Source organism: Gigantopelta aegis, chromosome 4 (assembly GCF_016097555.1).
Source record: "Gigantopelta aegis isolate Gae_Host chromosome 4, Gae_host_genome, whole genome shotgun sequence".
NCBI lineage: Eukaryota > Metazoa > Mollusca > Gastropoda > Neomphalida > Peltospiridae > Gigantopelta > Gigantopelta aegis.
The window spans coordinates 114,783,301-114,807,996 of record NC_054702.1 but is presented as its reverse complement, the minus strand read 5'-3'; the positions used below and the strand labels follow the sequence as shown (position 1 = coordinate 114,807,996).

Genomic DNA, 24,696 nt, shown 5'->3' with positions numbered 1-24,696 from the left:
AATTTTTTTTTTTTTTGTTGATTTCTTCAAATGTGAACGGGGGTGTAGACAGGGTGACCCTATTTCTCCTTATTTGTTCCTCGTATGTGTCGAATTATTGTCTCTTGCGTTAAAAAAGAAATTAACATATTAAAGGCATATGCATAAATAATCCAATGTACACCACATTTCAATATGCAGAAGATACAAACTTTACTTTAGATGGATAAGAAAGAATGTTAACAGAACTATTAAAAACGCTTGAAAATTTTGCCCAATGTTCTTTACTTAAGCTTAATACAGACACGGGTTTGGCCATATGGTTTGACTCAAAGGTAGGTTCAAATCAAAACCTTTGTCCTCACATACCGCTGCATTGGACAAAAGAACCATTTAAAATTTTCAGAATAATCTTTTCGACAGATCTATGTCAAATGTTCTCTCTCAATTTTGAAAAACAGCTATCAAAAACAAGAAGGATTCTATTTTCGTGGTCTAACATGTCTTTGACAATTAATGGAAAATAAATTTTGATACCCTAAATGATGATTCTTTAGTAATAAGACTGCAATTTTTTTTTTTTTTTAATGGTAAAGTCATACATAATTTATATGTGAATAAAATTCAGTCATCTATGTCTAATATGAGCTGCAAATGGTCACAAAAACTTAATAATGATATTACTGAAACATTTCTGTGTCAATGTTTTGAAATGGCACAAAACAAACCACAATAGATATTAAAACTAGGAATTTCCAGTTCAAACTTATGCATCTCATTCTGACAACGAATACTTACCTAGAGAAATGTGGTATACAAATAGACAATTTATGTACTTTTTGCAGTGAAGAATCATTAGAACATTTATTTTTTCACTGCTCTCTTTCTCAAACGTTTTGGCAACAATTCTAAACGTGGTTTAAAGATAAAATAGGTTTGATTGTAAATGTTAATATAATCGACATATTACTTGGGAATCCTTTACAGAGTATCTTATTAAACCATCATTGTCTTGTGTAAATATATATATATATATATATATAGTTGTAAATATGCCAATCGAAATCCTAAATTTTCTGAAGCTATAAGTATAATAAAACATAATACAAATATTGAAAAGTATATTTATGCAAATAATGACCATTTCACGAACAAGTGGGATATATTGGTCATGTAGATAGTTAATACGAATGAATGAATGAATGAATGAATGTTTAAAGACACCCCAGCACGAAAAATACATCGGCTATTGGGTGTCAAACTATGGTAATGCAAATAAATAAAGTGATGATCAACATCAATATAAAAATTCAAGATTTAAAGAAAAACAGTGCAAAAACACAAATATCACAGAATTTTACAGATACTGAATTTTACTCATAATTTTAATTTTGTGCTGTATTGGCCATTCTCAAAGAGAATGTTACACCCCTGCACCACGATGAGGTTACAGCACGCGCAGGGGATAGTTAATACGTACGATCTTTCAAAAATACGGTGCTGTATTATGACAAAACTAACCAAATACATAGGTGAATGTAAAGTACACTGTTAAGAAACCTATCAGCCGACAACAATGCTAGGGATTATTTATTTATTTATTTATTCATTTTCATTATCATATTTTGTTTTTCTTTTATTTATTTATTTTTGTTATTAATTTTGTATTATTATTTTTTTGTTTTATTATTATTATTTGTTTCTTTCTATTAGTTTATTTTACTTCCAGCTATTAGTTCTTCTCTCCTTTTTTGTGGTAACGTTTATTAATATCATAACATATTATTTGTATTATTATATAATGTGTATCCTATAACATTAATGTAAGGTAGTTATATCAGGGCCCCCAACCCTGGCATTACCGTATTTTTTTTCTGGGGACAATAAACTTTGAAATGAAAAAAAGAAAGAAAGAAAGAAAAAAAGTTACAGATCGGTGGTGTCATTCCAAAGCAGAACGTAATCATTTAACACATTTGCCTGGCAACGTGATGGCTTTCATATGTTAATTGTTCGTCATTACTATTGTGTGGCGACAGTTCCTAATAGCGCTATTTATTGATCTACAATAGATGCATAATCACTGACAAAAACCCTCAAAACGTTACCAATTCCTGTTTTCTAAATTACAAATGTATTTTTTTTTCTCCCTCATCAATCCATTTAGCTCTAGAGTGAATAAGAATGCTTTCCATATTTTTTCTTCTTATAGTTTCCAGTTTCTTTGCTTCTAAGAGATCAAAGTCAATATTGTCTATGTTATTTTCCAAGTCATGTATTTCCCTATTTAAAACTTCTTCTAGTTTATTGCTGTCTTTATTCTTAAATGAAGAATAAGAAATTGTTTTATCCCGGATCTCCATAAGAAGAGTTTCCATAAAAAAAAGCTGATAATTAATCTTGAATTTTATTTCATGAGATATATCTTCTGGTGATATTGGTTCAAAACATTTAGCAGAGTATTGTTGGATAACCTTAAAAATAACTTCTTTTACAGCTTTAACATATTCTTTGTCACCCAGAAGGGACTTATTAAATTTCCAATATGTATTTTATATATATGAATTTTAAGTTTATCAAAGAGTGGTCTGATCTATAACCGGAAATTATATTGTGTCACTAATAAAATAATATACATTTTGTGAGATCAGAACAAATCAAGTCTGGCTTGCTTAATAGGATTTTTTCTTCTCCATGTAAATTACTGGACTTGTGGATTATGATCTGGCCATATATCAACTAGATCTATCTCACCCATTATTTGTAAAACGTGTTCTCTGGTCCAAGGGTTGTTTATAGTTGGATAGTTATAGGCATGAAGTGAAGTTTGTAAAATGAGATTGAAATCTCCAACAATTATATAATACTTATTCCCGAAAGCTTTAATTTTATCTGTAATGATAGAATAAAAATAAGGTTGGTCTGTGTTAGGTCCATATAAGTTAACAAGCGTCAACTGAAAGTCTTTAATTGTAACATTTATAATCAGAACGTTGTCATCGTTATCTGCAAACAAATTGTGTATTTTGTAACTAAAATTATTATTAAATAAGATTGCTATTCCGCGAGATCGTCCATTATAACTATTAAAAATGCAATCACCACCCCAAAGCGGTCTTACGAAAGGTTCTTTATCTTTCGTAAAATGAGTGTCTTGTAGCATATCAATGGAAAAATATGTAGCCCTTAAGGAATTGAATACAACTTTTTTTTCCAAATTGCCAAGGCGTCTACAGCTAAGAGAACAAATCTTAGTCGCTATATGAGTCCATTTTGAACAAGTAAGCCGATTTCTTGTAATATTAAAACAATATTTTCTAGAGGTAATCCATAAATATGTAAGTTAATTGAGACCCTTGGAACGTCGCTATAGTGTAGGGGTACGTGCAGCTAAAACAGATCACTATTGTATACAGAATCAGAAAACATATGGTTCCATTTTTTCTGACGAATATCAAGGTCACCAAAGGTCACCACTATAAATCTATTCAAGTTGCTAAATGAAATAAGGTGTCACTAAATATAAACATAGTACTCGTTGTTAGAATATATGGGGTTAATTACTGTTAGAGTATATGGTTCAAGGGGTAAATTAAGCCATATAAAATAGTTTCTACTTGGGAGGGGAGATTCAAATTTCAAATTCTTTTATTGACCTTAAGCTTAACTGCAAACAATATAAGTTGATCTAAATATAAGTATATCTCAGATTTGTGGCGCTGCATAAATATTTTCCAAAATTTCGTAACTGTGTAATGTTATTAATTTGAAACAATTTAATAAGTTTAAACACAGAAGGGTTTTTCCAATAATAAGGTTTGATATATTGTTTTCTTAAATCGTTATATAATGGGCAAACCAGTATAAAATGAAATTCATCTTCAATTTCATCAACACAAGCACAACATGTTCTTTTAGAAACAGACAGTACTGTTATATCTACCGGTCTCGATAGCTAAATTGTGAGATGACAAACGAAATTTAGTAATACATTTTCTAAAATGTACATGTATAAATTAGGACAAATAATGTCTCCGAACCCTAACATAAATAATTCATGCTTTACATGATAAGCCCATTTTAGTTCGCTATATTTCTCAACACAACCATATAGATATAAATAGCAAGCTTTCAATATGCAGTTATTTGTCTTAAGAATCCTGAGCCAATATCGTATCATATTAAATAATCTGTATACTCTTAACGGTACACGACCAAGTTCAGCATAAATCGTCGAGATATTTGTGGATCGTTTAGTACCAAGTAATATTTTACAAAAGTCATCATGAACTCTTTTGACAGCTTTTCCTTTATGAAAGCCCCAGACCTCTGATGCATAACATAAAATACTAGTAATATAACAATCAAGCAATGGGAGTATTGTTTTAGTATTTAAATATACGTAATTCATTTTAGAGCATAACGCAAAAGCGGCTTTTCTACCTTGATCCACTAAATATTTTTCTGCAACTGTAAACTTATTATTATAATAGAAAATATATCCAAGATATGAAAAATTATCAACAGTTTCTTTCAGTTTATCATTATACTATAACTTATCTCCACTACTAAATTTCTCACCATTTCTAAACACCATTGCTTTTGATGTTTGTATGTTAACTTCCATTCCCCATTTCTGTGAATATTCAAAAAGACAATCCAACATTTGCTGTAGACCATTGACCGTTTCGGAAAAGAGCACCAAATCATCAGCATACAACATTAAGAATAAAGTAATATTTGCATATTCATATGGTGTACATCCTTTTTCAATTAAGTTAATTTCAATATTAATAACACTTCTCCTTGCATCAGACCCAGGTTATTTCTGAAGTAATCAGATATGTAGCCATTTATCTAAATACAACTCTGAACATTAAAGCACAATGATTGAATAACTCTAAGAACTTTTCCTTTAATGTCAGCTTTAGAAATCTTACACCATAATTTCTTGCGATCTATGTAATCAAATGCCTCAGCCGTTCCTCATCCCAGTTGGAAACCAAATTGAGCATCAGAGATAACATCATGACTTGATGACCACGACAACCTTTGATTTAAAACACTAGTAAACAGTTTACCTAAATTACTAATAAGACTAATAGCCCGATAATTATTAGGATCGTGTTTGTCCCCTTTCGTAAAAATAGGTACAATTACAGCCGAAGACCACCCTTTAGGAAAATACCCCGTAGATAAAATACAATTAAATAATTTTTGTAAAATGGGTAAAAAGAGGTCCTTGCATTCAATAAAATAGTCATTAAAGTAGTAGGTCTGGGCCATGAGCTTTAGATCGTTTAAGATTATTTATTGCTTTTTCTATTGGGGTCATTGCGTTTCAACTTGTCTGACATATTTCCCTTAGTGCTAATATATTTCCTGCGACGTTTTCTTTCTAAAACTTTATATAACGTTTTCATCTCTTGAAGTAGATTTCGATTTTTATTACTTTTTTCTTTGTTAAATCTTTTAAGAGCAGAAATATAGACATAGTAACCTTTCTTAACATCCTAATCGAACCACGGTTTGTTCTCATGTCTTGCACATGGAGATGTGCTATTCAAATCTGATGTAAGCAAACTGTTACGTGACTGAACAACGGCAATCTGCCTACAATAAGGTGACATAATATCATTTAGTTTTTTAGTAAAAAGATCGACAGCATTATCCATCTCAATTTGTGATCTAATATCACTGGGATTAAAATAAGAACATAAACTGACAATATTAACTTTAATAGTTTCTTTGCACAAATATAAATATTCTAAGTTCCATCTGTACACTTCACTTCGTTTACAATTGTCAATTTCATCTGTGACCTGTCTATCAATGGGTGCGCGTGATCGTAATGTATTAACATCCAATTCAACAAGCAAAGGAGCATGGTCAGAGAACTCGTTAAAGTCGCATACTATAAATTTCCTAAATAATGGAAACAAATCGGGACAAGACAACAAATAATCAATGACACTTGAACCTCGTGGCCCGTTATATGTATAGCTGTTACTTTCACCGTCCTTGTGCCTACCGTTGACAATCCGTAGACCAGTCACTTTACACAACTGCAGAAGCCTTGTTCCGTATTCATTATGACCTGTATCAGGGTTTACACGTGACTTCATAGTGGTATCATTTGCATACGTAAACACAGGTTCGATTGTATTAGAGACAGATTGGTGTAAGACGTCAATTTGAACAAAGTACGACTATTAAAATAGCCAATCACAAATAGACTGCCAAGGGATAAATAATGTGCTACCTTATTTTCAAATTTGTAAAACAAATCGCAGTCATATATATTATAGAAGGAAGAATACTGAGTAGGAAAATAAACAAATGCATAACACATCTCTATCTCAGATTTAATAATATGTTGATCAATCTTCAACCAAATTTTAGAATCAAAACAAATTTCAGTAAGTGAAATCATAGGCACAAAAGTATCTTTGATCAAGATTAATCCTTATGTCGATTTAGATTTTAGCCTAGGAATAACAAAAGATTTGAACCCGTCAACTTTACACTGATATTTGGTTGGAAACCAGCATTCACACAGAAATAATATCAACGTTACAGCAATATTAACAAAAACTTTGGTTCTTCCATTTTCTGTCAAAACCCCCATTTATATTCCAAGAAATAATCTTAATACTAGATACAGCATTCTTCTGTGCATACTATGTTGGATGCATCCTGGCTGGTCCTGTGTACAGCCATCCGTCAATGTACAACTTGTCTCTGACTAATGCAGCTCTCGTGCCCGCAGCCCAGGCCTGTTTAAAGACAGGTAACAAATTTCGCCTCTGTTTCGGGAATTGTTCTACAATGGCTATTTCTAAACTATCGGCCAACTGGAGTTGTTCGGTACAAAATTTCTGAATGACCATCCGTCAATGTACAACTTGTCTCTGACTAATGCAGATCTCGTGCCCGCAGCCCAGGCCTGTTTAAAGACAGGTAACAAATTTCGCCTCTGTTTCGGGAATTGTTCTCCAATGGCTATTTCTAAACTATCGGCCAACTGAAGTTGTTCGGTACAAAATTTCTGAATGACCTCAGTGCAGTTCTCATCATCATTGTAAACAAAACAAAGATTGTATGCTCTCGAGCTTGGCGTGACCAGCCGATTGATCAGGTCGGTCCTACCTGACCGCCCGTCTATTTGAACTCCGGGTCCTGATCGATCGGCTGGTCACGCCAAGCTCGAGAACATACAATCTTTGTTTTGTTTACATTAGTCAAGAGCAAACATTGTTTTATATATCATATGTATTTGTTGCTCTTGGGGCGGTGGCTAGGGTCAATTGGGTGATTTTGTTTTCTTAATGTCCAAGTATATCAACCATGTATCCCTGACATGGCTGTCTGCTGGTTATCCGCAGCACCATGTCCCTTGTTGGACTCGGTGGTGGGTGGGGGGCATGATTGATGAACCTTTTATTCAATAAATGTGGATACAACCAAAAAACTTTTAATTCCAAATTCTGATGGGACCCTGAAAAGGATCCACACCGAAGTTTCGGACTTCTTGTCTTCGGACGAGGAGTCCATGAAATCAAAGAATACTGCGAAGAAATCCAAAGTGATTTCTTAACAAAATTGGCCAAGGTCTCTTGTCATCAGTTCTATTGATGATGGGGCCTTGAACAAATTATTCCCGTTTACCATTCAAAAGGCAATTGTTGGCTTGGCTGGTGAGCCAAAATCAGTGAAAAAAGAAATGGGCTGTTGGATGAATGTTCAACCGACATGCATTCAACTTGCCTCCTCAAGTCGACAGTTTTTTGTAACGTGCCGATTGAGGTAACTCCGCATACCTCCCTCAACTCGTCAAAGGGAGTGATCAGATGCAGAGATTTGGAAGGTGTCAGTGAAGACGAAATCTGTCAAAATTTAAGTTCTCAGGGTGTTACTGCGGTGAGGAGGATAAAGGTATGTCGAAACAATGACTTGTTACTGACGAATACTTGTATCCCCACCTTTAACGTCCCTACCCTTCCTCAATGTCAAAGCTGGTTACCTTAATATTCCTGTTGAACCCTTTATTCAAAACCCCTTGCGTTGCTTCAAATGCCAGAGGTTTGGCCATGGTCAGAACACATGTCGTGGAAAACTTACATGTGCTCATTGTGGTCATGTAAGAACGATATACTTCGTCTCAACTGCAAGGGCAACCACTGTGCATACTCGCGAGAGTGTCCGCGGTGGAGGATGGAAAAAAAAAGAGCAACAGGTGAAGGTACAAAATAAACTGTCCTTCACGAATGCCAGGAGGTTGGTGGAGACAGCAACGCCTACAGACGGTGACAAGTCATATGCAGCTGCAGCTGCTGCCAAAGTCGCCACTAAAAGTGTTGCAGTCAGCACAGACCTCACCTGGCATTATGATGAAGCCAAGTACAAGACACTGTCCCATATTGAGAAGGTGCAAAAACAGGTGCAAAAAGCAGCACAAAAACAAAACATTACACCCCAGCAAAAGGAAATTGAAACACAAGTGTCACTGGATTTTACAAATCCACCAAATAGGTCGAGCACTAGTCTCCTTAAGACAGGCAATGACACAAAGAAATCTCCAAAGAAATCTACAGAAATACTGTCTCGTAGGCTGAAAAAGATCAAACTATGTCCGGTCCCGATCAGCAATGTCTACGAAACTTTGGCTGATATCGGTGATGATGAAATGGAGATTTCATCTCCAGATCATTGCCGATCACAAAGACCACCAGCAAAGCCAAAGATAAAACCCATACTTCCTCCCGATGGAAAGTAAAGTTATCCAGTGGAACTGTCGTGGGCTTAGGCCCAATTGTGATGAATTAAGTCTTCTAATTCAAAAGTATAATCCTCTTGCAGTGAGTCTTCATGAAACCTTACTGAAGGATACTGACAGTATTAACATCAGAGGATTTAATCTCTACCATAAATGTCAAGAAACTGAAAACAGAGCGTCTGCGGGTGTTTCCATTATTGTAAATGAAAACATTCCCCAAAACGAAGTCCTATTCAAGTCAAATTTACAGGAATAGTTATCGCATTGCTCGGGCAAAGGCTCGTAAAGCTATCAGACAGAGTAAAAAATCATCTTGGAGAAATTATGTCTCCAAGTTGAGTTCTCAAACAATCTGTGAAATCTGTCTGGAATAGGATACGTAAAATCAAGGGAAAAGAATTCAATAATACAGTTCGCCATTTATCTGTCAATGACACGGATGTGACGTCTCATCGTGACATTGCCAATGCCTTGGCAGACAATGTCTCTCATAACTCTTCTTCTTCTTTCAGTACAGATGCTTTTATATCTGTCAGAAATAAAGCTGAAAAGCAACCTATTAACTTTCCATCTGAAAATGCTGAAGTATACAACAAGCACTTCTCTTTAGAGGAGTTGCATGACGCTCTACGTAGAGCCCACGATACTTCAGTAGGACCAGCTGAAATACATTATCAACTCTTAAAACACTTACCTGAATCATTCTTAATGGTTCTATTAAATATCTTTAACACAATCTGGATTTCTGGTGACTTTCCTTCTGATTGGAGAAAAGCCATTGTCATTCCTATTCCTAAGCCTGGTAAGGATCCAACAAATCCTACCAGTTGTCGCACTATTGCTTTGACAATTTGCATTTGTAAAACCATGGAAAGAATGATCAATCGTAGACTTGTCTGGTGTCTTGAGTCCCACAGGTTGCTTATTGACAAGCAATGTGGGTTCAGGCCTAGACGTAGCACGGTCGATCATCTTGTTGGATTTGAAACGTTTTGTAGAGATGTTTTTATCCATAACCAGCATTTGGTATCGGTCTTTTTTGACCTCGAGAAAGCTTATGATACCACGTGGAAGTATGGGATTTTGAAATACCTCAGTGGCATGGGCCTAAGAGGCCGTATGCCTGACTTTATCTCAAATTTCTTACAGAATAGGTCTTTCAAGGTACGAGTGGGATCTACGTTATCCGATTCCGACTCCCAAGAGATGGGTGTGCTTCAAGGTAGCATCCTGTCAGTAACTTTATTTTCCGTGAAAATTAACAGCATCACCCAGTGTTTAAAACATGGCGCTGATAGCTCGTTATATGTCGACGATTTTCAGATTTGCTACAGGTCGTCCAGTATGAGTATCATTAACGTCGGTTGCAGCATATTTTGACACCCAATAGCCGATGTATTTTTCGTGCTGGGGTGTCGTTAAACATTAATTAATTAATTCATTCATTCATTCAACAATGGGCAGCTGACAATGGATTTCGATTCTCAAAGTCAAAACCCGTCTGTATGTATATTTGTCAGAAAAGAGGTCACCATTTAGATCCTCAGCTGTTTCTGGACAAAACTCCGGTTCCAGTTGTGGAGGAGACCATATTTCTGGGAGTTATTTTTGACAGGAGGCTATCTTTTGTTCCTCATTTACAGTATGTGAAAAAAAAGGGCATAAAGGCCCTCAATATCTTAAAAGTTATTGGCAAGACTGAATGGGGAGCAGATCGAAAGGTTATGCTCCGACTTTACAGATCTTTAGTTCGGTCTAAACTTGATTATGGGTGCATTGTGTATGGGTCAGCACGTAAGTCTTACTTGCAAATGCTAGATCCTATACACAACCAGGGACTTAGTCTTTGTCTTGGTGCTTTCAAAACATCTCCTGTGGAAAGCATGTACGTCGATGCACACGAACCTAGTTTGGGTGCTAGACGTGCAAAGCTTTCTCTGCAGTATGCTACAAAGATTAAATCAATGCCAAAACATCCTGCACACAATGCGGCGTTTGATAACAAATATATGAAGTTATTTGATGCGAATCCGAATGCGATTCGAACATTTGGTCTTCGCATTAAGCAGTTTTTATCAGTTTCCAACATTGATTTAACAAACATTTTGGAAACGCCTTCATATTTTTATTTTGCCACCTTGGTGTATCAAAGCACCAAAAATTATATTCGATTTTGTGCATCTATAAAAGGATCGCACAGATGCAGCTATTTATAAACAACATTTCATAGATATCCAAGAGAGGTACTGTGATTACATTCCTGTTTACACAGACGGATCACGGGATGGGAATTCTGTGGCTTGTGCTACAGTTTTTCCATCAGACGCAATAATTTCCATGATATTGCCCGATTCAGCACCAATCTTTACTGCTGAATTTGGGCAAGCCCTGGAACAGATTACGGATGCATGTGCATCCAAGTCTATTATTTTTACAGACTCACTTTCGTGTCTCCAAGCTCTACAGTACATGAAATTGGAGCATCCCTTAGTTGGGATGGTGATACGAAAGTGAGTCTTTTTATCAACTGCCAATAAAGATGTTGTATTTTGTTGGGTACCCAGCCATGTTGGCATTAAGGGTAACGAAAAGGCAGATGTTGCTGCCAAGTCTGCTTTGAACTTGCCCCGTGTCCATGTTGGTGTCTCATACAGTGATTTTAAATGTCATATTAACCAATATATTTTTTCGACATGGCAAGATGATTGGGACAGTGCGGTTGCGAATAAGCTTTATTATATTAAGGCAGTCCTAGGAGAGTGGCAGTCATCCTACAGGCGGTGCAGGAAGGATGATGTAGTCTTGTGCCGTGCCCGCATCGGCCATACATATTTGACGCATTCATTTATTTTAAAGAAGGACCCTCCTCCTCAGTGTGCCTGTGAACCACATTTTGGTGGAGTGTGCTCATCTCAAGCCGACGAGAAATGATATATTTGGCAACAGAAATGTTTTGGAATCGTTTAAATTACATCCAGAACTAATTGTAAAGTTTTTAAAACACTTTGAATATTGAAAAAAAGTAAATTCTCTCTCATGGACCGACACTGCAGATCGACTACTTCCTCTGATAGTTTGTTGTTAACAGCTCTTAACTGTCTCAATGACTTACTTTGTGACACCCAATAGCCGATGTGTATTTTTGTGCTAGGGTGTTGTTAAACATTCATTCATTCATTCATTCATTCACTTACCCAGCTCACTTATGTTGGCTTTTATTTCAGTAGCGTTATTTTGGGACTCTTCTACATTACATTATAGAACTGGTCCGGCTTTGTGTAATTAACAAACCTAAATATCTGCCTCAGTGCTGAGATAAGAAAGTGTTTATGTTTAGTTGTTGGCACTATATTTACAATATATATATATATATACTAGGGAGAAAAGGCCGACCTGGTCAAGACATTAATTTGCGTACTATTTTCTTTGCTTGTTTCATATATCGCTTTAGTTAGAAATAAAGTACGTTTTTACTTTGTCTCTTTGGTTGTCAGAAGGGTAGTGATATTAGAAATTAACAACTCGTATACAAAGTTATATTATTTGAAAATCAATTTAAGGTATAAGTATAAATACAGAACTATACAATTATATGTATATGCTATATTAGATGTACTGGTCGATACAGACGGGTAATCTGTCATCTGAAAATCGTCCTAGTATTGAAAGACAGACTTAAATCTATTTTTAATAGTGTATGCTGATGATATGGTACTATTAGCTGAAAGCGCAGAAAGATTACAAACAATGATTAATGCTCTCTCAAAGTATACTAACTGTAAATACCAATAAGACTAAAAACAAATGTGAATGGTCTTCAATCAAACAATATTAAAAGACGGGATGTCTTCAATTTTTTACGGAGTAAAAGGTCTTCCATAATTTTCCTGCAAGAGACACATAGTTCAGTTAAAGAGGAGAAACAATGGTCAGCCGAATGGGGATATAATATTTATTTTTCTCATGGAACTAGTAATAGTGCAGGCGTAGCGATACTAATTAAAAATAATTTTGAGTATAATGTTAATCAAGTAATAAGTGATAAAAATGGTTGTTATATTATTTTAGATATATTAATAGAAGATTTCAGGATATCCGTATTAAATTTATATGGCCCAAACTCAGATTCCCCACATGTTTTTGACAATCTTAAAACACATTTAGAAAGTCTCCCAGGTTCTGTTATTATGGCTGGCGACTGGAATGTAGTTCAGGATTATTCCCTAGATACTTATAACTACAAAAAAGACAATAATAAAAAATCTCGTAACTGTATTTTAGAATTAAAAGCATATCTTGATCTAAATGATCCTTGGGGAATTTTAAACCCAGATAGACACCAGTATACCTGGAGATTAAAAAATCAGAGCAAATAGAGTAGACTGGATTATTTTTTAGTATCTGAAGATATTCTTGCAATGGTTAAAACATGTAATATTGGTATTAGCTACAGATCCGATCATTCCATTATCTCGCTAGAAATATCACTTAGTCAAATAAAACGTGGACCGGGTTATTGGAGAAAAAAAAAGCTTAACTGGAGTTATGAAATAAAACGTGGACCGGGTTATTGGAAAAAAAGGCTTAACTGAAGTTATAAAAATATTAGATGATTTTGCTTTTTGTTTAGGGCTTAAGATAAACACAGATAAGTGTACGGCAACATGGTTTGGTTCAAAAATAAACTCTAATGAGCAGTTATGCCAACACATTCCACTAAAATGGTCTAAAGAACCTTTTAAAATTCTCGGCATAATATTTTCAACGGACCTCCAGAAAATGTGTTCACTTAACTTTGAAAAACAATTATTTAAAGCGAGAAGGATTATATTTTCGTGGTCAAATAGAATATTAACTATTAATGGTAAAATAATAATTATAAAGTCACAAATTCTTCCACTTTTCATACATTTATTTATTGCTCTTCCAAACCCAGATAATTTATTTTTCAAACGATTCAATACATTATTATACAAATTTATCTGGAATGGTAAAAGAGACAAAATTAAGAGGAATTTACTAATTAATGAGTATAAACATGGAGGACTTAAGATGATTGATCCTTTGTCATTTTTCTGGTACTTAAAGGTAAACAGACTAATAACATCAGATGGTTTGTGGCAAAAGTTGACAAAGACAATATTACTTGACTTTGGAAGTTTAGACCCGTTTCCATTTCAGAAAAAACAATTACTGAAGATATCAAAATGTGTCCAAAATTTATTCTGGAAAGATGTAATCAATAATTATGCATTACTACAGAAAAATGAATTTCAAAATGAAAACCAATTTATACAAACCGCACTACTAAATTTTATTCCACCTAAATTAATAAAACAGTTCCTACATTGGTATGAAAAGGGTCTAAAATCGGTATGTGATTTATTTACATGAATATAACCTAAATGGTAATTATTTAGTATACTTTAAAATATTTTCATATATCCCAAAATATTGGTGACGCAAAATAAAAGGACATATGTTAACTTTGGAAACCCCAGATAATGACAATATTTTAAAAAGAATACAAAAATCGAAAAGCTGTAAATGTATTTACTATTTATATTTAAAATCAAAAGTGTTTTCTACATTATATATTGCGAATAAATGGTCACAAAAACTTAATACAAATATTACTGAAGGTCATTTGTCAAAATGTTTTGAAATTATAAAACAAATTACCTCTGACATTAAAACTCAAAACTTTCAATTCAAGCTTATACATCGTATTTTGACAACAAATACCTATCTCTGTATGTGTGGCATACAGGCGGATAATAAATGCAGCTTTTGTGCTAACGAACCAGAATCTTTGGAACATATATTTTTCTACTGCCCTCACTCTAATCAAATATGGAAAACATTTCAAATTTGGCTCGAAACAAAGATAGGATCAGTTATTAAATTAAATATTCAAGATGTTTTGCTGGGTATCCCTAGTCAAAGCATTTTAATAAATCATCTAATTGTTATACTGAAAAGATATATATATATAGTTGTAAACATAAAGAAAAACTACCAAAATTTATGGAAGCTCGTAGTTTTATCAAATATTATCGAACAATAGAAAAATATATTTTAGGGTACAATAAAGACCGCTTCACAGAAAAATGGGGCATTTTACCTCCTTAAAATTAATACTTTAAAGAATAATAATAATAAGTCTAACAATTCCACTTATTTTATTTTTACACCAATGGAAACATCCTTTCAGCTGGAGATAAAACATTTCCTTAATTTTCTTACTAATATAACTGTCCTCCATGACTTTGCCAATCCCTATTACGTAATAGATGTACATAGTTATTTTTCATTATTAGTATTTTGCGATGTTATTTCTTCTAATAAGATGTATAATATTTATTATGCATTTCTGTGTGTAGTATACCCAAGCCACGTGGGTATATAACACGGATGTAAATGTGGCATTTCATGGAAATAAACTTTAGAAAAAAAAAAATAAAAAAAATAATAATAATAATACGACTAAAATTGTTGTTTTTAGAATTCGAAATAATGAAAAGTGGTTTTATAATGATTACGAATTAGAGGTAGTAAATGAATTTGTTTATTTAGGATTATTGTTTTTCTATAATGGTAAATTTAGTCGTACACAGAAACGAACTGCTGAACAAGGACGCAAAGCCCTGTTTTCGATGTTAAATGTGTGGAATAAGAATTTTTTAAATATTGAAACAAAGTTATTCATTTTCGACACGTATGTTAATAGTGTTCTTAGCTGTGTTCTTTCATTTTTTGACGTTAATAACGTTTTCTGTTGCTATTATTGTTTGTCAGATTGTGTGCAATCTCCTTCTTTTACAGAAAAGAAAATGTACAATATGCCCTTGATTTGCATCGCGCTAAGCGGCCCCAATTAGCCACTAAATTATTTCCGGCGCGTCTACGCTCCAGTCGCTTCCAACAAAGACCCTTTATTACTACTGAATTGTGGAGTAGTTGTCGACGTGTTCTTTCATTTTTTGACGTTAATAACGTTTTCTGTTACTATTATTGTTTGTCAGATTGTCTGCAATCTCCTTCTTTTACAGAAAAGAAAATGTACAATATGTTTTGTGTTCAACAAAAATACTTACGAACACGTCTTGGGGGGGGGGGAGACCAAGAAAAATGGCTCATTGGTGATTGACTCGTTAAAACGGCACCTTAATAAAGTGTTGATATTTGCAAGTAATATGCATGTGTTTGTGTATATGCATGTGTTTGTGTTTGTGTATATATCACTGTGTACAAATGGAAGTGTACATTAATTTGACTAAATGACCTATGCAGTAGTTAATAATGAAACTAACGATACAGAAATTCACTTCCTCGCCTAACGATAAGGTTTCTACTTATCAAACAAATCGGAACAGCGAGTCCAATATCATTGTTAGACGGACATAGTGTAACCGACACAATTTCATTTGTAATTTAATAGTTACGATCGACTATCAATTATTAATAGTATGCACAGCCATTAAGCATTTCATGGTGTATATATATATTCACTGGCGTAAGAAGCGGGGGGGGGGGGGGGGGGGGGTATTTTGCTTTATAATAGTGTGTCAATATAAAAGTGTGGACCCCTCGTCACACTTTTTAGCACCTTCATGCGCCACTAATATCCCTCTCTTTCTGTGTGTGTGTGTGTGTGTGTGTGTGTGTGTGTGTGCGCGCGCGTGCGTGCGTGTGCGTAAATCCTTCCTGCCTTGCCACCTTCATACGCCACTGGTATATGTACATAAATAAAACCTGTTTTTTTTTCAAATGTGCGTGTTAGTCTGGGTTATGTTTTTAGTTGTGCATGTGTACTGGTGTGCAGGCTTGTTTTGTAGGCTATTGTTTATTTGGTGGGCACATTTGTGTTGTTGTTACTGGGTTTTTTTTGGGGGGGAGGTAAAATTGTTGAGGGGGTGTCACAGATGGACGAGAGATTGACTATCAGTAAGACATATTGTCCAAGAAACAAGTCAAACAACAAAACATTTTAACAAATTTATATACAAAATAAGAATATACAAAATTACGATAACACTCCAAACACATCACTACCCCAACCTTAAATTACCCCCCTCCCCCCAAAACATTTTTTTATTTTTATTCTGGTGTCCATTGTATGCCAGTTTAAGCCAACTAGCTTCTAGTCAATGTTCGAGCCTTAGTTAAATAATCATTTTGAACCATTTCAATTTGTATCGGTATAAACTCATCTGAAATTCACTGTCATTGCGAATACTATCAATATCTTGATGACGACCAGACACTAGCACATCTTGGTTGGTTGGCTGTTGCCATCTCTTGAAGACATCCTAACAGCAGTCCACCACCACGCTAGTCTGTAGACATCTCTTGCAGATGGTTCTCCTACAGTTCCACTGGTTACATCTATGTCATCCCTCATACCCAGTTATAGTTTACATAGCTCACATAGCTATCGTAGCTCACATACTTCTCATGGTTATGGCAATAAACTACCACCTCATTATCGGGCCCGTCTGACACTTATAAAAACTATTGTAACACAATAAAACAAATTACCCTTAACCCCTTGTGTTGTACCATATTTACTCCTGGCGCACAACAACACAAATTTACCTTTAACCCTCTAATACGGTCAGTTACACAACGGAAAACATACACTATACACACACACAATTATCCTAAAACAAAGTAAAACTACCTAAGTTATAGCACCTGATATTATGTTCTAATATACAACACCACCTACATGTATATCTAAATACAAACAAATAAACAACCCTATTAATAATCACCACAAACAAATTACAATTAACTAAATTGCTCTATATTTGAGTCTTGGGGAAAAATATAGTCAAACTATCTGTTCAAAAGACTAAACCACATACCTCCTAAGAGCCATTTCCCAGTCAACTTGCCTGCTGGAAACCTTCTTGGCAAATGCACTGATGAACAGACAGGTGACGTTTACCTTTCCCACAGCCTGCATGGTTTTTACCTGCAGCTTACTTTCCCACTGAAGAAACTCAATATACTGTTCATAAAACATTATGACACAACGTTTTTACAATTTACCCAGTATGCTCATGCTCTACCAGATATGACAAAATATTGGGCATTTATGATATAAGCCCCCTCTAACATCATAAAATACCTAAAACTAATCTTTTCTGTGACAATACCCTTCCCCTTAGGGAAAAAATAAAAAATAAATTTTGTTTTACAGAAAAGATTAAGAAACCTTAAAATTCAACATAATACACTACTTTCCTCAAACTCTACATACATTCGCTATCAAATATCATACCACATTAAGATCATATATAACATCTAAAACACAACATCCTCAATATGTCTATATATTGATTGTATAGTTCTTTGAAATCAACACAACTGGCATTTTAATCTGATTCTAATCTACTTAGATAATCTGCTCCAACATTCTCCTTCCCTTTGATTGCTTCTATGCGAATTCTGTAGGGTTGCAGCAGTAATGCCCATCTCATCAACCTAGCATTAGCCATTTTAGCCTTGTTTAAGTATGTTAGCGGATGATGATCAGTTTCCACGACAAATGACTTGCCATGAAGATACCTCTGCATCTTTTCGACACCCCACACCAAAGCTAAACATTTCTTCTCAATAGTAGCATAAGACTGTTAACGGGGTAACAATTTCCTACTTGCATAAGCCACTGGAAGTTTTCCCCATCCTCCTCCTGCAACAATATAGCACCAACTCCTCGATCCGAAGCATCAGTCCTCAGAATAAATGGTCTCTCAATATCAGGAAGTTTTAGAATAGGACTGCAAATCATTGCTTTCTTCAGTGACTGAAATGCATGTTCATGAGCTTCTGTCCAACCCATGTGGTTTGGATTTCCTTTCCTCGTTAGATCAGTAAGTGGAACAGCAATCATAGAGAAATTCGGAATGAACTTCCGGTAGAATCCAACCATGCCTAAGAATGATTTCACCTGTTTCTTTGTTTTGGGTTGCGCTGCCTCTTTAATAGCTCTGACCTTGTAGGGAAGTGGCCGTAATCTATCTTGACCAATCAAATGACCCAAACATTCCAACGGGGAACGCATTTTTGTCATACTATGGAATTTACGAGTTATTTATTTCTGAGCCGCTTGTTCTCTAAATTACACACAAAAATAGTACATTTTTCTTATTTCCAAAAAACTTTTATTTTTATTTTTACGTCAAACCAAACCAAACCAAACAACAAAACGTTTTTGTAGGATGGGACGGACAATCAGAACAGTCAAACGTGTATTTCTGGGGACGCCTGACCCGACCCCTCCCCTAAAAACACCACTAGCCAGTCTAGATTGCCTCTACACAATTCCCTGCACATGCGCCTGTTTGACTAAATATTTCGTTTGCTGTAAATTAATTAGGCCTGTATACATTGCATTATAAAGTGTAAATTTTTCTGTAATAACAGTTAAATATATAATTTAACCTAAAAACATCTACCTATAGTAACAGTACTTGTTTTGTTTACATCAAAATATCTGTGTAAACATATTTATGTTAGTCTTGCATGCCGATTATTCAAGGTTAAATGTTAAAATGAAGACATTGTTCTATATACATGATTATAAGCGTAAGTAGTGGCAGGCAAAAAGAAAAACCTAATATTTAAAAAATACCCCCCCCCCCCCCCCCACACTACAATTTTACCTCCTCCCAAAGAAAACTCCAGTAACAACAACAAAACTGCCCCCAAATAAACAATAGCCTACAAAACAAGCCTGCACACCAGTGCACACGCACAACGAAAAATGTAACCCAGACTAACACGCACATTTGAATTTTTTTATTTATTTATGTACATATACCAGTGGCGTATGAAGGTGGCAAGGCGGGGGGGGGGGGGGGGGGGGGGGGGGTATACGCGCACACACACACAGATATATTAGTGGCGCAGGAAGGTGCCAAAAAGTGTAGGGAGGGGCCCACACTTTTATATGTACACACTTTTACACTATTATAAAGCAACATTTCTGAAAATTGTCCTTGGCCCCCTGCTTCCTACTCCAGTGAATATATATATATATATATATATATATAATATATATATATATATATATATATATATATATATATATATATATATAGGTTATTACCAGTGTTATTCGGTATCGTCAATATCATATATTAGGAATAAAAATTGTATTATGCGAGCCTCTGGCGAGCATAATACATTATTTTTATTCCTAATATATGGTATTGATGATACCAAAATACACGAGGGTAATAATCTCTTTATCATATAAGCTCAAGCTTAATACAACGTGTTTTTGTAAACTACACGCAACTTTAATTCCAGTCCGCCATTACTAGATATTCAAATGACGTAAGAATATGTGGCGCGGTGTATTTTTGAATGGAAATGACGTCAAACTCGAATGACGTCATTTTGGATGTTTATTTCATTTATGTTATGTTTTAAATACTGCTATAGCGCTCCCCACCATTATCAGATATTGTAAATATGTATTTATCATAGTTTGCTGTTTTTATTGTAAAGCTTATAAGTTGTACTAATAAAGAACTTGAATTTGAAAAAAAACTTGCTTTGAAATTACCCAGCGGCTTTTCGATGGTGATGTAATATTATATTTCCTTGTGTACTGTTCAACGATGTTAAGGTTATCAGTTTTTTAAAAGACAGAATATTCTGCTTTCCAATTTGTATGTGTGCGTGCATGCGTCCGCGTGTGTGTGTGTGTGTAAAAAAATTAATTATTGACATGTATATATATATATATATATATATATATATATATATATATATATATATATATATATATATATATGTGTATATATATACCGACACACAATGAAAATGCAAAACAGATATTTTTCAATATTTTGTTGTGATTAATGAAAAATAACAATTTATGAGAGGAAACCATTGATTTGTACTTTTGTCTGGGTTTTAATCCTGGTTTTGTTCTCGTTACACATGCAACAGCAGAAACACACAAAATGGTGTGAAATGCGTTCACTACATGCTCAGTCATGCTGCATGCAATGCACGTGAAATGCAAGTATGTGGACACAAAAAAGTCACGTAACGGTGTCATATTCCTCATCACATTAAGAATGCCACGACTCAAGGCATGGTTCAAGGAGGGACTTCGCAAAACCCATGCATCAACTATTGGACGACTTGTTGAACGTCATCAACAGACCGGGAGTGTCCGTGATCGACCTCGACTTGGTCAACGTACCGTTACGACCCCACGCCAAGATCGGCAGATTCGACGACACCACCTCCGTGACCGGCTCAGAACTGCGACGATGACAGCAAGCAATACGATAGGACGTCATGAAAGGCCTATCCATCCGATGACGGTCATCCGTCGACTCAGAACGGCTGGACTCGGATGCAGACGCCCGTACAACGGTAACATCATGACACCGCGACGTCGTGCTGCGAAACTACAGTTTGCTCTCCAGAATGGTAATCATCCACCAGCCTTTTACCGGAGCATTGTTTTCTCAGATGAGTCCCGTGTCTTTGTCTCTTTTGCCGATGGAAGAGCACGTGTGTACAGGAGACTCCATGAACGGTACGCTGACGGATGTGTGAGGGAACGTGATCGGTTTGGCGGCGGTTGTCTGATGGTATGGGGAGCAATCAACTGTGATTTCAGGAGTGATCTCATCATTGTCCATGATGCCCTTACAGCCCAGCGTTATGTTGACGTTATTCTAAGACAAGTTCTCCAGCCACTTTTGCGCCGTCACCGACGACCAGGAGGTTCCATTCTGTTTCAACAAGACAATGCCCGTCCACATACTGCAAGGATTACCTAGGCATTCCTGCAACAAGCCGGCATCACCGTTATGAACAGGCCCGCCGTTTCCCCGGATTTGAACCCAATTGAACACATGTGGGATGAGTTAGGACGTCGTGTACGTCACCGCCAGCCACCACCGCGTAACGTCGCTGAGCTTGCACAGGCGTTGCAGGAGGAGTGGAGGAACATTCCTCTGGCTTATTTGAGATGTTTGTGCCAATCCTTTCCCCGTCGTCTTCACGCATGCTCACGGGCCAATGGTGGACACACCAGATACTGACCTTGATCGGGGTGGGGGGGGGGGGGGGGGGGGGGGGGGGGGGGGGGGTGTGTGTTGAACTTTTCGATTACGAATGCAACTCTATTACTGATGATAACTGGCCATGTTTCCATGTGAATGTATCTCATGAATACCAGTCATTAATGTCATATTACAATATCCATCAATTCATTAATAGTTTGTCGTTATTTGCAATGAAAAGTTGTTTTTGCGTTTCCTTTGTGTTTCAGTAATAATATATATATATATATATATATATATATATATATATATATATATATATATATATATATATATATATATATATAAGAATACCTTAGCAATAAATGTTTTCGTTGTAAACAGCAATAGATGGATGATAGATAATGACAACAAACAAAAAAGGATGCACAATCATTGATTAGTTTAATTCATCTACGTATGAAAGACACGTGTTGGTAATTTGGTGCAAACATATTGGAGGGTATCGAGTTTGAAATTGCTTCAACCATAAAATGACATTTTAGGGTACTCTTCAACACTAGTCACAAATCAGTAGTAGATCCCAGTTTGTTCACTGTTACCAGTTAATTTCATGTTCAGAACATATTGCAGAAAGGATGACGTAGTCTTGTGTGGTAACCGTATCGGCCATGCATATTTGACGCATTCGTTTATTTTAAAGAAGGAACATCCTCCTCAGTGTGAACATTGTCAGTGTACACTAACTGTGCGCCACTTTTGATTGGTGTGTAATCATCTGAAGCCGACGAGAAATTATATATTTGGCAACAGAAATGTTTTGGATTTTTTTTTAATTCCACCCTGAATTAATTTTAATTAATTTTAAAGTTTTTAAAACACTTTGATGTCTATACAAAAGTGTGAAGTGTACTTACCTTGATATTTGTATTATACTGTTCCACACAGCCCTTTACACTGTGGTTTTACATAATTGTATATATAATATTTTGATATACTTATCTTTTATGACATCCAATAGCCGGTGTGTATTTTTCTGTTGGGGTGTCGTTAAACTTTCATTCATTCATTCAGTATTATGGCTTCTAAAAACATAGTGTAGTAGAGTTGTAGGAAGGGGGACCCTATTGCCATCAAATATTTTTATCAGGATATATAAGTATGGCCGAACTTGTACGTGATATTATGGTTTTCAGGTTCAGATTTATGATCATCACGGAATTTAATCCCATATACAAATGTACAGCTATTTAAGCTTCAACTTGTACATCTTCTAGTTTCTGTATATATGTACGTTGAAGGGACATTCCTGGGTTTGCTGCATTGTACGATATTTTCGACTAATAAAATTGTTCTACGATTAAACTTACATATTAAATATATTTTCTTGTTTGGAATATCAATGTCTGTATATTCAATGTTTTTCTGGTCGTCTTAATATTTGTAAGAAGCCCAAATTGGATTTTGTCTTGGATCTTATCGATGGTTGGCGACTTTAGTACTGTGATTTACTAAAAACATTTAATTAAAATGTTATTTTAGAAGTGTTATAGGATAAATAGAATTCGCTACTCGTGTTTTTTAATATGTAAAATATCAACCTCGTCTAGATAATCGGTATTTGCCTCGACAATTACCAATTAAAGGGACATTCCTGAGTTTGCTCCGTTGTAAGATGTTTCCGACTAATAAAATATTTCTACGATTAAACTTACATATTAAATATATTTTCTTGTTTAGATTATCATTGTCTGTATATTGAATGTGTTTCTGGTCGTCTTAATATTTGTAAGAAGCCCAAACTGGATGTTGTCTTCAAATAATTTTAGGAAATAAAATCAAATTTAACGTAGTACAAATATTAGAACGACCAGAAACACGTTTAATATACAGCCACTAACATTTTATGCTAAAAGTATAGTTGATATATAATTACAATCGTTAAAAAGTCTCTGCTGTAATTTTTCAGACGTTATCGATTAACAAACTCAGGAATGTCCCTTTAATATATTTTATTTTTTGACCCTGTTCATATGTTTGCAACCTTTCCCGTGAAAATGCAAATATAATATATTATTGATAAAGGAACACTTGATTGTTAGCCCAACTTTAATTGCACGTCTAGCATAGTGATGTCTGTATCAAATACAAATGTGCAATGTAGGACTGAATTTCAGTAAAACTGTTACTATTTGCTCTCACTATTTATGTGACGTTAATTTATTCCCTTCAGTATATTAACATGTCATAATAATGCTAATACAATATTTTGGTAGTCATTTAGTGACTTTCTATGAATTAGATTTAAAAAGCAAAGAACGGTTGGCTATATTTTTGTTTAAGACTTCAATGTCATAACACCCAAAAGCCGATTTATTTGTCGTGCTGGGGTGTCGTTAAACATTCATTCATTCATTCAATATCATTTATTGATTATTACAGTGACTGACCTCACGCCAAATAACATCAGCTTTGTCAACATACACCGTAAGAATGCCACTGTGATGTGGGATCAAACCAGTGATTTTACTGGAATCTCAAGGTATAATATATCGTGGTCACCAGACAACGGCGTCAAGCACATAGGCAGTTTAGGAAGATCATCCAATATAACAAATCTGAACCCAGGAGTGACGTACACAGTGACTGTTACTACGATCCTTGATGCAAGTATCGGGAATAATCGAATTGGTGCTTCAGCAACGGTGACAACAAGTGAGTAGAACGTTTCATACACTATTTTCTCTAACTATTGTTTCAGCAATAAATCTGGACTGCTAAAATAATTTATTTTGAATGTTGTTCATACCAATTAATAACATTATAAATACAATTATTTATCAAACTTGTAGGTTTAAAATTATATTACAAAGGATATATGCTCCGAATTGTTATAGT

The 24,696-nt window shown here is 35.0% G+C and overlaps 1 protein-coding gene across 1 annotated transcript in view; it reads left to right on the top strand.

Moving 5' to 3' along the window:
* The window catches only part of LOC121370197 (phosphatidylinositol phosphatase PTPRQ-like), a 135,695-nt gene that overhangs the window by 40,757 nt on the left and 70,242 nt on the right, over positions 1-24,696 (top strand). The window contains exon 4 of the mRNA XM_041495312.1: positions 24,241-24,513. Coding sequence (XP_041351246.1) covers positions 24,241-24,513 — 273 coding nt within the window. The remainder of the gene's footprint in view (positions 1-24,240; positions 24,514-24,696) is intronic.